This window comes from Lissotriton helveticus, chromosome 7 (genome assembly GCF_964261635.1).
Source record: "Lissotriton helveticus chromosome 7, aLisHel1.1, whole genome shotgun sequence".
Taxonomy (NCBI): Eukaryota; Metazoa; Chordata; class Amphibia; order Caudata; family Salamandridae; genus Lissotriton; species Lissotriton helveticus.
The window spans coordinates 306,912,795-306,931,268 of record NC_136068.1 but is presented as its reverse complement, the minus strand read 5'-3'; the positions used below and the strand labels follow the sequence as shown (position 1 = coordinate 306,931,268).

General features: G+C 45.0%; 1 protein-coding gene across 2 annotated transcripts in view; it reads right to left on the bottom strand.

Moving 5' to 3' along the window:
- Positions 1–18,474, bottom strand: part of SRC (SRC proto-oncogene, non-receptor tyrosine kinase) — a 288,579-nt gene that overhangs the window by 78,263 nt on the left and 191,842 nt on the right. For both annotated transcript variants that reach the window (XM_078652109.1, XM_078652110.1), the window contains exon 3: positions 2,368–2,614. In XM_078652109.1, coding sequence (XP_078508235.1) covers positions 2,368–2,611 — 244 coding nt within the window. In that variant the 5' untranslated portion in view covers positions 2,612–2,614. The remainder of the gene's footprint in view (positions 1–2,367; positions 2,615–18,474) is intronic.

The following is an 18,474-nucleotide window of genomic DNA, read 5'->3' as shown; positions in this document are numbered from 1 at the left end:
ACAAGTCTGTGCTCAGTGAGTGTTGCTGGTTCCTGTACAACTCATGCATTTTACACAGTCTACACTACTATTCCCGTGGGGAAAATCCGCAGCCTCCATCTTGAAGAGATGAATACAAGCATCAATTTCAATAAGTGCATATTGTTTATTATATACCGTGAATGACCTGAGTGTTAACCATTTACAACTCTAAAGACATTTGGGCATATCTCATACTGACTGATCGTTTATAAAGTGTGTTTAATAATGGAAATGCAAGCCAAAGAAGAACATGTAAAAGATGACGTGCCCGCGGATGGTGATACCATCCTTGTTCTATTTATTTATTAATTTATTTAAACACTTATAAAGCGCAACGAAGGCCCAAGGGCATCTCGGCGCTAAGTATCTGCTGAATTCAGCCCTACAAGAGGATGTGATCATTGGTCAAATAGCCACGTTTTGAGGTGCTTTCGAAAGGACAATAGAGAGGGGCTACTCTTTATGGACAGTGGCAAAGTGTTCCAGAGCTTAGGTGCTGAAACGAGGAATCTTCTGTCACCCCATGAAACCAGTTTGGTACGGGGTACTTCCAGCTGGAAGCGATCAGAGGACCGCAGGGACCTGGTGGGCCGATAGGGAACAAGTTGTTGAGTGAGAAAGACTGGTCCCTGGTTGTGCAACGCCTTATAAACAATGCACAGAGCCTTAAACTTAGTTCTGTTCCTGATGGAAAGCCAGTGAAGTTCTCTGATGGTTCCTGAGACTGATTGAAATTTGGGGATATCACCCAGCAGTCTGGCAGCAGCATTTTGAATGGTTTGCAGCTTATTAAGGACTTTTTCTTGAGAGTTCAAGAATAGGGCATTGCAATAGTCCAAGGTGGACAAAACCAAGGACGTGATCAGGGTTTTACCAGCTGAGGCAGGAAGAAAAGGGAGGATTTTTTTTATGATTCGTAGCTTATAGAAAGCAGAGGAGGCAATCTGATTTGCGTGAGGGAGGAAAGTGAGACGGTCGTCAAACATGACACCTAGGTTCCTCACTTTGCTGACGGGAGTGGGGGGAGGGCCCATGGACTGTGGCCACCAGCGGGAGGACCATTCTGGGGTTAAGTTTCCAAAGATAACTACCTCGGACTTATCAGAGTTCAATTTAAGGCAATTGGAGGCCATCCAATTCCCTATGGCCTGCATGCCCAGATTGAAATTATCGGCGATTTTTTGGCCGTCATTTCTGATGGCCAAAACCAACTGGGTGTCGTCAGCGTAGGATGTAAGGCTCATCCCATGAGCAAGACTCATACTTGCGCCACTCTATGCTGCACATGGTGGACTCTTTAATGCGCCTGCCCCAGGTGGAAGGTAGGAGAGTGCTCCTCTCCACTGTTTTTGATGACTAGACTAAGCAAAAATGGCAGCAGTTCATGATTTTTGATAAAGAGCTTTGCTGTAATACCATTGTTGTGGAACCTAGAAAACCTAAAAGGGCGACACAAAAATACAGTCCATGTTCGCTATGACGGACGACTTACTGGGATTCCTGGACAAATCCAAGGTGCCAATTTAACTGGCATGCATGAGGTTTTTACTTATGCTGGCCTAGGTAGGCTGTGCTTGGGACCAACCAAGTAGCTGGAAGACACGAGATAAACTGTGAGACGATACAATAGAGCTACATCCTACTATGAAAAAGATGCCCTCTCTGTGGACAACTTCTCTCCGCATTCCTTCTCTTTTCATTTACCTTTTTCCCCCCGACTTTACTAAATCCTTCTGTCACTTCCCTCTGTTCTTTTTTATCCAGGTTACATGCTTTGGGACTTTTATAACTGGTTGGTCGTCAATTAAAATCGGCATGATAACAAAGCCATGGTCTATTGAAATAAAGCCATAGAAATTGAGGCCTTGTTGGGAGTAATATTGTGAACTGAAGAAGTGGGATCTGATGTTCTTATCTTACTACGTTTTGTTTTTTACATCAGTAAAATCTCATAAAAGATGTGGTCTACAGTGGATTTGTTATGGAATGAATGATAAGTAGAGTAGCTTACTAGTGAATGATAAGTAGAGTAGCTGACTAGAGGGGACAGCCTCTCTCCTTTTAAAAGATGGCCATGTGAACTGCATAGTAAAGTAATTATCCTGATCTCAGTAGATCCCCAGATGGATCAATGGGAGAAAGTAAAATCTGTGAGAAAGGGTTGCACGATTAGAATGGTCACCCTTACTAGATCCAATTAATGGCCAAGACAAGAGCCATAGCATGCAAACAATAGAACCGGCTAACTAGCAACACCAAAGACATAAAACGCTGACGGAAAGAACCTTCCTAAACCTGTAAGCCTTTGAGCAAACAGAAACCGGAGGCTGAGCCCTAGGGACGTACCTGACAAGGGTCCTGTTCTCTGGGGGGATGTAATGGTGCCAGACGAGTGGACGCCTCCGAACAAGCCAAAGTCTGCATTGCCCCCGAAAGCATTGTTGGTGGGGCGGTGGTTATCAAGAGCGTTGGTCTTGCTGGGTGTCTGGGAAGCGGAGTGCGTTGGGAACGGGTGATGAACCCCCTCTGCCATATCCAAACTGCGGCTTCGCTGGTTTGGGTCTTTCGGTTTACTTTTGCTGCTCCCCATTGTCTAGGAAGGGAAAAAAAATTGAAAGGTGACAATTCTAAATTAAACACTAAATACATTTGTATTCAATCAACTCGTCTCGCGAGTACGAGCAAATTATACAGTAAGGCAAGAAATACCAAAAGCATCGGGCAGATCAATAGAACAATGTCATCACCATTCAATTATTTGCATTGAGGGCTTTCTCTATAGGACATATGAGACAAGACCACCAAAGCCGATTGGTCTCATCTGTGACACCGAGGCACAGACCTATTGCCTTTGCCAGTAGTTTTTTTGTCCAAGATGGCTGTCCTGCATACAGGGCACATGGTGGACAATCAAAGGGGGCTGGCTGGTAAAATGGACTTTGCAGAGTAATTTTAAAATAAAGGGCAGTGGCAGGAAATCGGGTGGGGGAGCGGGAGATCATGTAAACATACAAAAGGGATAGAAAAAGAGATCCTCGTGCACCGCCATACTGAACATCGGCAGTGGAAGAATCGGAATCATCTAATCAAAACAAAGTGAAACACACAAGAATTGGGTGGAAATCTGTTAAATCTAGAAATGTGATAGATGAGAAAACCATCAAATCTTGAGAAAAGTGCAGACAAAAGGCCAACTGAATCTATAGTGGATAGAGTAGGTCTTTTGCCAGCAAAAACACACAGCTGCTTGTAATTGAGGTCTAAAAAAGCATAAACTAGGTTTTTGGTTTAGGGCCTTTGGGATATAGTGATTACAGTCGCTTTTATTTTTGTTTTACAGATGCAATCCAATTTTAAATTGTCTGTGGCAATACGAAAGTTCATGCCTAACCCCATCAGTAGACAATCCACTCTTGATAAGTGCCTTTGAAACTATTGTAAATTGACACTTCAATTTGTGTGAGGTCTAATCAAAAGTTGACCGCAGAAAGTTTGGCATCTTCAACAAAATTGGCAACGCAAATATGGCTTTGAAAATACTTTTTGGGGGCCGTAGGTGTGGGTGAGGAAGGGAAAAGCAGCTCATGGGGGAGATAACCAGGAGGGGAGGAGAAACATATGAGTGAGAAAGCAACACAGAACATGGTGGATGGAAGTTTGAGAGGTAGAGGCACATAAGAGAGCTTGCAACTCGAGGGAGAAAGCTACATGAATTGGGGGATGTTATTTGGTTGGCAGAGAGCACACCATTGGAAGAGCTGGAAAACATGCACTCTAGTGGAGGTTTAAACAAAAAGAAAAAAAAAAGATCATATAGAATCATGGTGATGTATTTCACTTGATGAGCGTTTTAGTGCACGGATGTTCACCTATTGCTGAATAAAAAAATCAAAGGCCTAGGTCCAGGGAAAAGAGTCGCTCCCTACACACACACACTTCACAGTGATTCATTGTGTTTGCCCATTGTGCACCTGCATCTAACCGGAGGAAATAATGATAGATGGATATTGCTTCTAGTTCATATTTGTAAAAAAAAAAAAAAAAAAAATTGTGGATCAGCCTATTACTGCTGAAGTTTACTGTTTTTGTTTTGTGCTCATTTAAACATTTAAACAATTCCTGCCTCTGTGACTAGGGAAATGTCACATCCCATTATCTCATTAATAATAATGCGTCCATTTCTGAGTCGCTCCAAATCACCAGCACCATCCCAATTCCCTCTGCTTCCATTCTCCATCTACGTTGGACTCAACCCAAAAAGGGCACTTTGTAGTGCTCACTCTCTTACAGTGAACCATATCCTTTAATGTTTCAAAATCTTCGGAGATAATTTTTGAACCTCAACAATCTTCTTGAAACTAAGTATAACAAATCATTTCAGTGTGCCTAAAATCCCCTAACTGTAGCCAACCTGCAGGATTGTCTTCAACAAGGGTCTCTGCGCCCTGGGCTAGCTTGCTCGCTGCTGAATTATGTGGATTTCCCAGGAGGGAGTTTGAACTATCAGAACGAGTATATTAAGTGATGAGAGTGAAGGGGTTATTTAGAGTTTGGTGCAGTCAGGACACTCACCAGCCAGTGTCTTAACCCCATCATTAGATCCTGGGAGCTGTAGATTTCCAGAATTGAAGGGAATGGAGCTCCTGTTGGCATCTCACTCTCGTAGGTTGGGATGAGATTCCTCAAGTTGGAGGTAAGAGCATAAAAGGTTGGGAAAAGGCTCTAGGGGAAGGCAAATACATAAAAGGTGAAGGAATATCCTAAGGGGGAGGGAATAGCTTAAGTGTAAAGTAAATGCCGAAAAGGAGAGGAGATGATGCCTCGTGTGGACTGTATTTACATACAATGTGAGAGATTACCTCAGATGGAAAGTAAATTAATAATTAGATGATCAAATATCTCAAGTGGGAGATAGATACATAGGTTAGGCTATCCCTCAAATGGAAGGTAAATACATAAACGAGGAGGTAGACATACAAGGCCAGGAAGGTGGCCATAAAATGTCGGGTGGGAGACATACAATAGGTAAGTAGTATGCATACGAAGGTCGGGTAGACAGTGTCGGATTGGTAACGCGGGCATTCGGGCAATGCCCGAGGGGCCGGTGTCCGAGTTCTGCTGTGGGCTGCTTTTTTGAGCAGTCTGGGGGTCTATTTGGGCGCTGTCTCTGTTGTTCTGATACAGGCAGCGGCCCAGTGGGTGTGTGAGTGGCCTTTCTAGAGGCGGATGGGCGCTCATTACCTCCGTTTGTCTCGCGGGCCGGCCCATTAATGTGTGCACATACTTATCGGGGGCAGGGGGCACGAGTAGAAGTGGCCTCACTTGTTTCACCATTGTAAACTAACCCGTGCACTTTTTTACCCCCCCTAAAGTTTTTTTATAAGATTACACCAAAGCCGTGATATGAGGAGTGTTTATGCAAATGTGGGCGGTTTTTTTTTGTGTGCCCGGGTCGATTTTCATTCCCAATCCAACCCTGCAGGTAGATAATGGATACAAAAAAAGTCTGAGATATTTTAAAGGGACGCAGAGATGTAAGGAATTGGAGTGACACACCAACACAGAACGGACCCGCTATGCTCAAACTGCTTAGAAACCAAGAAACTGGTGAACTTGTCCTTGACCATAAAGCGAATTAAATTACATGAAAGAAATCGGGAGATGCATTGAAAGGAAGGGATGAACATGAATTAAGAGCGAGACACAATGTAGGAGGTGCATAAAATGAAAAGAGTAGATATGTTGGGAAGGAGAGATGCAGAAGTTTGGAATGTTAAGCCATAAGGAAGGAGAGAGGGGGGAAGGTGAGGTAAATGGAGGGACAGTGGTCTCAGATAAAAGGAACGTCCTAGAATAAATTGAGTTGGGGGTGCGTCCCCAGAGAGCCCACAGAGTGTAAACAAATGAGTGAAGAGAGAAATAATCCAGTTGGCTAGTTATGAGTGCTGAAAGTTAGAGGCCTCACAAGGAATTGGACGATCTAAAGAGGAAGAAAGAGCCAAACAGTGGCAGAGCAAGAGCAGCACTGAAGGCCAAGAAGCGCTTGTGCTGCTACACAAGAAGGCAGGAATCTGGGGGATGAGACCTCTCTAAGAAGGGAGGCAGGGATGCTACTGGGGACTCTGAGGGAAAACTGGGAGATGAGAGTGCTAGGGAAGAGGACTGCGCATTAGAAGACTCACACAAAGTTGTTGGGACCTTGGAATGAGAGAGGTATCAGACCTAGACCCAGCAAAGACATGCATAAAGGAGTGAAACTGAAGATATATCAAGTCCTCATGGGAGAGGAAGCTAAGAAAAAGAGTGGCCAACAGGGGGGAGAGGCTGAAGAGTGAGTAGAGCAACAGAGAGAAATGCAGAAAGGAGTTGGACTGAGTCACTTTAGGGGGAGAGATAAAGGCAGAAGGGAGGCCACAGGGAGGTGACACGAGATGCCTCATGTGAAGAAAGAACCTGAGGAAGGACAAATGCCATGGTTGTACGCTGGAAGCCCAGAGGTGTCTGTACGGTGGCCAACATTCCATTATCACTTTGAGCATGTTGGTCAAATTGCATATGTGGAGACATTTTGTGTGTGCATCAGAAGATGTTTGGTGGGAAGGGTGCTATTGAGTAACAAATTCATTAAATCAGACCATTTTAAAAGACATAAGTCATGACTTATTGAGTGGGATTACTACTCCTAATGTATTTGAGTTCTATTTCTTTTAGCGCCTTCTGGAATAAGCCACGACGGCTCGCTACGGCAGCATTTTTGAGACAAGAAAAACTCTAGCATCCAAATGGAATGAAATATTCTACGTTTTGAAACACCAATGGTAAATATTGGCATCTGACACACACGCTGACCCTTAACCATCAACTGCCACAGAATCCAAAAGACAGGTAGTGAGCACTACAAGGCGATCTTGACGGGATCTATAGCAAGATGGATGAGCAGACAACATAACTAGATGTGACCCGGCGTATACTTTTAGCCATTGAACAAGGATACATGACATCTAAGCTCAGCTTTACAACTATACCAAAATTTGCTGGAAATAAACACTGTATTCCTAAGCTGGGAAGCGGCCCACAACACAGTGCCATTTCCTTGGGAAGAGCAGTCCCTTGGCCTTGCCTTAGAATCACTACCACCCCAGTGGTGGTCTTGTGTACTAGTTGGAAACTGTGGCATTAGGATATATTTTTTATTTAAACCAGTCTCACATTCGTACAAATTGTGTTCTCTTGATCAATCACTTTTTGAACGTATTCATGTGCTCCCTTCGGACTATATTAGGAGAGTTTAGAATAAAAGTAAAAGCTGCTAGTTGGTGTGTGGTTAAAAACAAATGGACAGGATATTACCTGGGGTGGGTTTGGGGGATAAGTGCTTAGTCTCATGGTTTATTCAACAAAAAGCAATACAGTAGTAAATGCATGGTCTTTACAGCAAGTACAAGTGTACTGTAGTCCTGGATCTACTACTCTGGCAAACAGTTTGATACTGGGCAAATCATACTCTCTCGCTTTGGCTCTGTCCACGGATCTGACAATAAGTGAGCACTTTAAAATAGACTTAGTGGAAGAAATAAACACCAAGGTCATACTCCCAGTGCAGGTCCATAGTGTGGTTTTCAGTCATCCATGCAGAAGGGAAAGGGGTGCTCTTGGAAGCTGCCCTGTGCAGAACTCCATCTGTGTTGCAGTTTCTCCATTCCGGTCACTGACGAGCACTATTTTTTTTACTGCTCACAAAAGATTGAAAAGGTGATGGTGCATGTCCTGTGAGGCCAAGGGGTTTTAAGGTACGGACAAATGGGCAATCGCCCAGGGTCCCTGCCTTCCACGGGGTTGGGGGTAGGGGTGTATGAAATGACCACTTATACCATCAGCCCTTGCACTCCTAACCACAGTCACCTGTGTCAGCCATCTCTCTACTCCACTTCCCCTCAGTGGCAGAAAACAATAGCCCCAAGTGGGCTGGGTGGGCCAAGTGGGAGGAGGACTCTGTACGGACCACAACTACCATGTTTTTTTCTTTCTTGTAACCTTTTATCTTTTTTTGCGTATTTTTTTCTTGTGATGGTTAGGGGATTGGAAAAGAGGTCAGCACAACTACCATCAGGCTTTGTATTCCCAACCACAGTCACCTGTGTCAGCCATGTTTCAACAGAAGATCCCCTCACTGGCACGGAGCCATTGGTCAAGGGGGGCTGGTAAAATAAAGGGATAGTTACAAGACTTTCTCTGTCTCTCGTCCTCTCGTCCTCTCTTCCTCTAACTTTCCTTTGTCTCTTTCTCTATCTCTATCTACATCTCCATCTATTTCTGCTTGCCCCTGCCTATACTGGACACCACTGGATTCAAGCTAGCCTGGCTGATGAAGGGTAATGCCCATAAACCGGTCCTAGGATGCTTGTTTCTGGTCCAGGGAGGACCTGGCTTGGCAGTTCGGGCTGGACTGTTCCCACAAGGAACAGGGTCAAGACTGATTTGCATATGGCTGGGTCCAAACTGGGGTGGTGAGCAAAAGAATGATGGATTAAACCCAGATCCTTGTGACAGGGGGTGAATGTGTGCATTGTCCAGCATTCCGAACATCAATTGCTTCTTTTGCGTATCCTGGACTGACTACCTTTCTACCTACCTCTCTTTATGTCCCTCACTTATCTCCTGCTCTATTATATTGCTCTCTCTACATTGCTCACACTCTTTACAGCTCGGTACTTCACCTCCTCCCTGTAACACACTCTCCCCTCCAGCTGTCTTCCGTGCCTCTCCTCTTTCTAACTTCCACACCTTTCTCCATTTCATGTCTCTCTACTTCAGTACTGTTTTTTGGCATCTCTCTATCCCTTACGAATTAATAAATCAACAGCTTACTGTTTACTACTCCTGCAGCTCTTTACTTCAATTTTCTTAAACTCATCACTCATGAGGGCTTAATTTAGCTGAAAATGAGCAATAACTTTTTCTAAATAGGGGGGCCCAAAATATACCTAGCTCGGGCCACAAGAATCCTTACGATGACACTGCTCTGAGGGGGTTAAAACTGGTGGGGAGCAAAAAATAAAGAACAACTAGCATCACGCAGTAAACATCCACGTAGGTAGTGGGATGGGAACGGTTGGACACCTTAATGGACTAGCCTCAGCGAACAGACACTAAGCAATGAGAACGGTCTCCGTAAGGGGCACTAGCATACATGGCAATATTTTAGAAGAGGAAGGTGAGAGATTTAAAAAACTATCAGGAGATCATATTTCTCACATTGACTTCTATTGAAGGAGAGGCATATTCATAAGGGAGACAGACAAAATAAAGCCATTTTTGGCTTAAAAATCTAGAGTCTCCAACTTAAACCGGGCCTCTTGGCATGTCCGCACTAGAAACAAAGAGGCAAGCACAAGGAGATGATGGACAGAGCACTGAAACTTTTCAGACACTCACCCGCCACCCCAATTCAGACCCAGCCATATGCATATCAGTCTTGCCCCTGTTCCTTATGGGAACAGTCCAGCCTGAACTGCCAAGTCAGGTTTTCCCTGGACCGGAAACATGCATCCTGGTACCGGTTTCAGGATATCACCCCTCATCAGCCAGGCTAGCTTGAATCCAGTGGCAAAGTGAGCAAGGTGTGGAAAAGTGGGTCTATTGTCCTGCCATCTCACTCCACCATTTTTGTGCTGTGCCCTTGTGACTGACTTTCTTTCCGTATCACGAATACTTTGAAGCTCAAACTTTTGACCTGTTGCATTCCTGCACGGACACTCTGGTCATGCTTTGGCCTTACACTGATTGACCAGCTCGTGCTCAACCAGTCAGGCAGGGAATTTCTCAGATGCTTATCGTCCTCACCCTGTACATTGCGCCCTGCAGGCGTCCATCAACAGGCCTATCCCTGCTTGCTGTGTAATCATACCTCACCTGTGCCCTGCAGTGGTAAACAGCTAAATATTTGTGGACTCCATTGTAATAAACATGCCTTTTGCCTACACCCTACAGGGTCCTCACCGTTACCTGTGCTTATCAGATTGACCTTTGTTTGACATGTAATCATGCTATGCCCTGCCGTGCCATCTAAATCAGATTAACCTCTGTGAACTATGTAATTATAATGTTTTGCCCATATCCTGCTAAAACCCCAAAGGCTACTCACCTGCTGACCCTCCAGATTTTCCATTTGTTTAGGAATGTAATAATGTGTGATTGGTACAACTCCCTTACATGCCTGGGGCAGGATAAAGAGTATATAAGAAGTGAAGTAAGACCATTCTAACAGACTGCCTCCTAAGACAGCTATGGGTGTCTGTTGTTGATGCCCTCTCCTTCTCATGAAATTGTAATAAATATCCTTTCTCTCTGGCTCCAGTGTTGGTCTCAGTTTGTATTCCGGACCCCAGTGGACTATAGGGTGACCCCGACACCTTTGGTGGTCTGCCAAAAGACCCCCAAATCCACAATTGCCGCCCAGACGTGGGGCCGATCAGAGACGCAGATTGCCCGGTCGTAGGGGCCCGACAAGGAAGTTGAACGGACGGTGGTGGGCCGGCCTACGTGAAAAAGACCCTTGTCTTCGTAGCCACCACCCGACCTTCACTACATCTGAAAAGACCCCCGCAAGTGGCTCCGGTCCTGACTCGAGCCCTCGATAGACTTGGACGATCTTTGCAGTAAAGAGACCACCTGAAGAACAGACTAAAGGACGGGTAGACTTAAAAGACACCACTCTCACAGAACAGGATGGGCAATTGTGGGTGGACGGGTCTTGTATTAAACTAGCAAACGGTACCACATCTGCTGCCTATGCAGTCACCACTACCAACACCATTGTTGAGACTGCACGCATACCTCAGAAATCGGCCCAGGCCGCAGAACTTCTAGCTCTCACCCGTGCTTGCATCCTTAGCCAGGATCTTGCGGTCACCATTTATACCGACAGCCAGTACGACTTCGGGGTAGCCCACAGTTTTGGTATCCTTTGGAAGGAAAGAGGGTTCTTAACATCACATGGTATGCCAATTCAGCATGGTGACTTAGTCACTGCATTGCTCCAAGCCTTGACACTACTCAGAATATTAGCTATTGTTAAATGCAACGCACACAAGAAGGTCACAGACGAAATAGGGTTAGGAAATGCTTTGGCTGATGAGACAGACCGGGCTACTGCACAGGAAAGAATACATACCCCTATGTACATAGTAAAATCCCAAGCAGAGAAATGGCATGATGTTAAACAATAGATCAGGGACATCCAGTCCACTGCCACCTCTGAAGAACTTCAAAATTGGGAGAAAGAGGGTATGCTTGATGAAGAAAATTGTTGGCGATCCAAAGATGCAAAACTTTGGAAATTACCAAATGCTTATCTCCTCCCATTGTTGAACATTTGCCAGCACACACCAATGCTGCCACCATGACTAAGATATTACAGGAAGTGTGGGATAACAACCATCTTAGGTCTACTGCCTCCAGGCTGGTCCAACAGTGTTTGGTTTGTCTCCACTACAATGTAGGTAAAGGGACTCTAGTACCATGAGCAGGATATGCCATCCCTACATCACCTTTTGAAGTCCTGCAGATGGGTTATATCGAAATGGAACGATGCAACAACCTAAAGTATGTTTTAGTGGTTGTTTGCGCATTCAGCAAATGGGTGGAGACTTACCCGGTCAGAGACAACACTGCCCTAACCACCGCCAAGATATTGCTGAAGGAATTCTTTCCCCGCTACGGCCTTTGCCGGGTCCTATGGAGTGACAGTGGGAGTCACTTCATTGGAGAAATAGTCAAGCATATACTATCGGGATTAGGGGTTCAACAAAAATGTCATGCAGTCTTCCACCCCCAATCAGCAGGCCTAGTGGTAAGATACAATGCCACGATCAAATCCAAACTAGCCAAAATAGTAGAAACTACAGGGCTAAAATGGCTAGATGCGCTACCACTGGCCCTTCTATCAATAAGATCTGTCCCGCATTCCCGCACCTCATTGACTCCATATGAGGTGGTCTTTGGATGCCCAATGAACATCTGGGGCGCACCCCCCGCTACCACACTGTCCGATTCCCCTTGTGAATTATTGAGTGATTATTTGTCCGTACTTACACGTACTTGGTCTTCCATTCATCAGCAGGTCCAGGAAGCATTGCCTGATCGATCCACTGGGCCGGGACACACCATCCTGCCCGGGGATTATGTGCTGGTGAGGAATTTCGCCCGCAAAAAGATGCTGGAACCCCGGTGGAAAGGACCGCTCCTAGTCCTGCTGACCACCAGAACGGCCCTGCGAGTGGAAGGCAAGAAATCCTGGATCCATGCCGTCACTGCCGGAGGGTCCCCAGCATCACTCAAACTGATCCCACCTTGTCCACCTACAAGGAAGTTTAGACGTGTGACCCCCCTGTGTGTGGTCTCCCAGAACCAGAACTGGAATTGTTCAAAGATAACACCGTGCCAACTAAAGAAAGATGCAATCTCCACCCACGCACAGCCTCTGGGGCTCCAGCGACCGGGCAGGGGAGGTGAGCCAAAAGTTGCAGGGCGGTAGTATTATCTGGAAGGGTGGGTTGGTGTTCCAGGGTAGCGGGGTACTGAGAAGCCTAGCCAGGAGAAGCAACCACCAGCTATCGGCGACGCATAGGGCTCACCTTCACTCTCCAACTGCTGTAGGGCCCCAAAAGAAGACTGAATATGACCGACAATGAAACAATCAAACTTTCCAAAAAGAAGATAGCGCTATGCAACAAACTGCATAATAACAGGTCAATAGCTTTGAAGACAGTTCTCCTCCTCACTATCATCTTCGCCATCCTCTTCTGGATCATAGAGGAAGGGGCACCAGCCAAGGATACCATATTGCCCACTGATGCCACGCCTCCTGAACACTCCCATGTCTCCTTGTCCCCTGATCACAAAAATAGGCGACAAGAGTTTTGGAACAAAACCTTCATCCAAATGTTGAATCAACACAATGAGGTATTGAATAAAACTAACTGTTGGGTCTGTGGTCTCCTGCCTCACTCCACAGAGAATAACATACCCTTCCTGCCTTACTCTTACTCTATATATGCCTCTTGTGCTGCCTGGATGTCGCTCATCATGGGTGCCCATCGGTCCAGCGGCCTTGCCGACATCACTCTCCAACAATTGCAAGATGAGTTCTGGCAGAAAAGGACAGACAATGCTGTTTGCCCAAAGAACAGTTCTACAAGCACGTCTAAGGACGAGAAGGAGGAAATGCTGGTATTCGACTACCAGTAGAACACGCTTCTCCAGCTTCAAAACAAGGACACTCGCCAAGCGGACCCCACCGCTAGCTATTGTTCACATTTCTGGACTAATGTGTATCAGAGGCTTGGGAACTGAGTACGTTGGGGACAGCTCTTGTGCCATGACAATGACTGAATACGACATCTCCACCGCCCCTTGTTGCCTCCCCAAACACCAACTTTGTGTACGGAACAAAGGCGTACACTTGGCTTCACGAGAACTGGGGAGGCACATGTTACATAGCTTTCCTCCTTCCCCCTGTCTACATTGCTCCTCCTCTTCATCATCGCGCCCGCCGCAGCGACAATGTGGCCGAACAAACAGACAACCTCTCAACAATTCCTGGATGCCATTAGGGGCATCCTTCCTTTCTGGGGACCAATGGCAAACAGTGAAGCCATTCGCCACCTCACTAGAGTCATGGAAGCCACTGTCAACATCACAGCTGGTATTCTGGCCAACAACACTGCGGAGCTCCAAGTGGTATGCCTCCTCACTCTTCAGAACAGAATGGTGCTTGATGTCCTCCTAGCTGACCGCGGAGGAGCATGTCGCATCATTGGCGCCAGCTGTTGCGTGTATGTTCCGGATCATTCATCATCTGTCTACGAGGCTATTTCCACACTCCATCAAATAGCCTCCGACCTCCATCAAGATACAGGCTCATGGTCTCTTGGTTCTTGGATATGGCAACTCCTACTGACGTGGGGATGGAAGGTCCTAATGATTATCCTAGTACCTCTTGCACTGATCTTCTTCTGCTGTCTTTGCCTTCATTGTGGCCCCCCACTTTGCGGCCTATGTGCAAATGCTATCAAACCAGTCCCCATGAATGCCCATGCCAAAAACGACAAGATAATGACTGAACGCGAGATACAGCTATTGATGAACATTGTAATTGACTGAAAATTGTTTCGCTTATGGCAAAAGGAAGGACTGTGGAAAAGTGGGTCTATTGTCTTGCCATCTCACTCCACCATTTTTGTGCTGTGCCCTTGTGACTGACTTTCTTTCCGTATCACGAACACTTTGAAGCTCAAACTTTTGACCTGTTGCATTCCTGCACGGACACTCTGTTCATGCTTTGGCCTTACACTGATTGACCAGCTCGTGCTCAACCAGTTAGGCAGGGAATTTCTCAGATGCTGATCGTCCTCATCCTGTACATTGCGCCCTGCAGGCGTCCATTAACAGGCCTATCCCTGTTTGCTCTGTAATCATACCTCACCTGTGCCCTGCAGTGGTCAACAGCTAAATATTTGTGGACTCCATTGTAATAAACATGCCTTTTGCCTACACCCTACAGGGTCCTCACCGTTACCTGTGCTTATCAGATTGACCTTTGTTTGACATGTAATCATGCTATGCCCTGCCGTGCCATCTAAATCAGATTAACTCTGTGAATTATGTAATTATAATGTTTTGCCCATATCCTGCTAAAACCCCAAAGGCTACTCACCTGCTGACCCTCCAGATTTTCCATTTGTTTAGGAATGTAATAATGTGTGATTGGTACAACTCCCTTACATGCCTGGGGCAGGATAAAGAGTATATAAGAAGTGAAGTAAGACCATTCTAACAGACTGCCTCCTCAGACAGCTATGGGTGTCTGTTGTTGATGCCCTCTCCTTCTCATGAGATTGTAATAAATAACCTTTCTCTCTGGCTCCAGTGTTGGTCTAAGTTTGTATTCCTGACCCCAGTGGACTATAGGGTGACCCTGACACGTTTGGTGGTCTGCCAAAAGACCCCCAAATCCACAAAGGGACCCATGTCTGGGCATACCCTGCCAACTTAGGGTGAACAAAGCAAACACAGAGATGATGGACAGAGCGCTGAAACGTTTCAGACACTCACCCCCAGAAACAAGAGGCTATAGTGAAAAATACTAATGAATAAGGATCACAGAACAATAAAGTGTCTCTGGATGTCACAAAATTTGCAGTGGCATTGCTTTAAATGGGTCGGTACTCACGGGTACCGAATACCGGAACTTCAGATTTTTTTCCTTGTGAGTAGCGGAATTTCTCCAGGATGAAGGAGAGTACTGGTACTCACTAATGCATGTCAGTTTTTAGACAAAATGGTCTTGTCAGCAGGCACAGCATTTCTACTCAACAGTGCAAGCTTTCATGACCATTTTTCGGTAAGAAGAATCTGCATTAGACGTGACGTCACCTTGGATGTTGCAGTTCAGCAGGAAGGAAAGGAATCTCTTGAACAGAAGTCAATTTCAAATTTCAAAATATCTTTATTCGGTTTTCAGTATGAAAGCCACAAAAGTACAAATTTACACAGTAAAAAAACACCAAAAATTAAAAGAAGAAGTTAAAAGTTCATGAATTGTTGTAATTGAGGACTCTTATACTGTACAGTATATTTACTAGGGTCCATATTAAGACAGGTTCTCAGATTACTCAAAGGTTCATGCGATGTTTGAGGCACATTCTAAGATAGTGTGCCACAGATTTTGATACTAGGGGATTCTCCAAGAACTGCAATGCCAGGAATGCTGGACGACATCTTCTGACCTTCATTACTTTTAGAACTGGTAAAATCCATCTCTTACAGAATGGTGAATAAAAAGTACAAAAGAAAAGAACGTGGATTGTGGACTGAGGAGAGTTGAAGTCGCAGGGGCACGCTGTTGTGTTATGTGTCCAGTTGTTCTGAGTGGGAAATGAAACCATGATATGGAAAAGATTAAACCTGAAACGGGTGAGCAATAACTTTTCGAATTGAGTCAGGTCTTGCTGCAAGTATGATTGAATAGATGGTACAGTTTGTATCATGAGGCAGTGTTGTACTGATGGCTTGCCTATTTCTGTCATCAGCCTTAGTTGGTTTAAGTGAGACAGACATATCTTTTTTAGGTCTTTTTTTGCTATGTCTGTTACTGACTGTGGGTCATTAAAGAACCTCAGGAGGCCGATATCTGTAAGGAAAGTTTTTACATAGTGTAGCCACTTTATCTTTTCCATGTGCTCTAGGTTCATGCAGTCCTCAATAATTTCTCTGGTGAGTGTGCATTCGTCCGTAGCCCATATTCTACGCCATAGCATTATGGGTTGGATCTTGATGAGGTCAGAGATATGTTCCACTCCCAGTTCTAGGTGGCATCCGAAGGTGGTCGTGCTTTTGGGGACTGCTAATAAAAATTTGAAAAAGGTGTTTTCGATTTTTTGGATTTGGTCAACATTTGCTATTCCCCAGACTCCTGCTCCGAAAATCGCCGTACTAATGCATTTAGCATTATAGATCTTTAACATCTCTGCCAGGGGTTTCTTTCCTAGGCGAAGAGAAAAGGCTTTTAGAGCGCCCACTGTTCGTATGAGCGATAGCTTGCGGGAATTGATTGCGTCTTTCCATTTGAACTCCTCATCGATGGTGATGCCAAGATATGGATAGGTTTTTGTTGTTTCAAGGGGTAAGTTGTCCACAAAGATTGTTTTCACCCTTTTCCCCTTACTGCTGGCATGCATCACAAAGGTTTTCTTTATGTTAACTTTCAGGTTAAGATTGGTCATGAAAGTGCAGTAATTGTTTAAAGCTCTTTGTAGCTGAATTGGAGTTCGAGCGAGGATCACCGCATCGTCGGCGTATAACAGTGCCGGAATTGGTCGCCGACCTGCTGTTGGAAAGTCTTTTGTTCCCTGTAGCATTGCTGCCTCTAAGCCGTTAGTGTACAGCGTGAATAGGAAGGGGGCCAATACACACCCCTGCCTGACCCCCTTCTGTATTGGGAAGCTATCCGTAAGTTGTCCTTCCAGACCATATCTTACCTTGCCTGTGGCGCCAGAATATAGCTCACGTAAAAAGTCCACTATTGCAGGGTCGATCCCCATTTCCAGCATTATTAGCCAAAGTTTTGAATGTACCACACAGTCAAACGCTGCCGTAAGGTCAACGTAGACCATGTGGAGACTGTTTTTTTTTACAATTGTATATTTTGCGGCCAGTAGGGTTAAGTTCAAAACTTGGTCCACGGTGCTCAGGCCTGACCTAAACCCGTATTGAAGGTCTGAAAGGAGCCCTTGTTCCTTGGACCACTCCTGGAGACGATCAAGAAGTATCCTTCCTGCCATCTTTCCCACTGAGTCCAGTAGCAAAATGGGTCGGTAGCAGGAAGGACTGTCTCTATTGCCTTTCTTGAAAATAGGGACCAAGATTGATGTTGACCATGAGTTAGGGAGATTGATTTCTTTGGCTGCGTTCAGTACTTTTGTTAATAGTGGGAACCAGAGGTCAGGAAGAAATTTGTAAAGGTCCATTGGAACGGAATCTGGACCTGGCGCTTTACCATTTTTTGCCAGGTTAATAGCTTTCTGTATCTCGTTAATGGTAAAGTGTATGTCTAACGGATATTTCACCGGTGGAAGGTCAGGTCGAGGAGTTAGATCTCCAGTTTTTGCCACTCCAAAGACCCCTGAAAAATACAACACCCAGTCCTCCGCGCTTATTGCAATATCCAAGGATGGGCCCTCCTTGCTCCCAGCTAAGAATGGAGTTTTGACTATTCTCCAGAATGCTAGATGATCTTTTTGCAAGCTGCTGTCTAAAAGCTGAGTCCAGAGGTTGAGTTGTATCTCTTTTTTCCGTTGTTTTAGTGCTTGCGCGTATGATTTCCTTAAGTTGACTATCTCTTCCCTGTTTCGTTCTTTCTTTGCTAGGGCTTTCTTTAGATTAGAATAGGCTTTTGTGCACTTGGTATTAAACCATCCTTTTCTTAGTGTGTTGTTTTGTTTTCTGGGTTTGATTAATTCATTTCCTATGGTCTTCACTATTTTGTCATAGTCGCTCAGGATTTCTTTCGCAGTGGCAGAAGGATTTAAACAGTTATCGATAAGTGTCCTGCATTTTTCAACTATTCTTTTTGTGGTCAGTTCTTGATCTAAAAGACCCCATTTTAGGGTGAAGCCGTTCGACCTGTTTAGCGCAAGTTTTTCTTGATGCAGTAGGGGAAAATTATCCTTTGCTGGGTTCTTATAGCAGACAGGTTCTAAGTATATTAATTTGAGGGGATAGTGGTCGCGGAGTACATTATTAATGACTTCGAAATGCTTTATGCATTCTGCATTAATGGTAGTGTGGTAAATTAATAATTAATTACCGGTACTATTTTTGAATACATTAATAATAACAGATAGCTCAATAAATAAGAGGCAGGATCCGAGGAATTAGAGTCAAACGGGATTT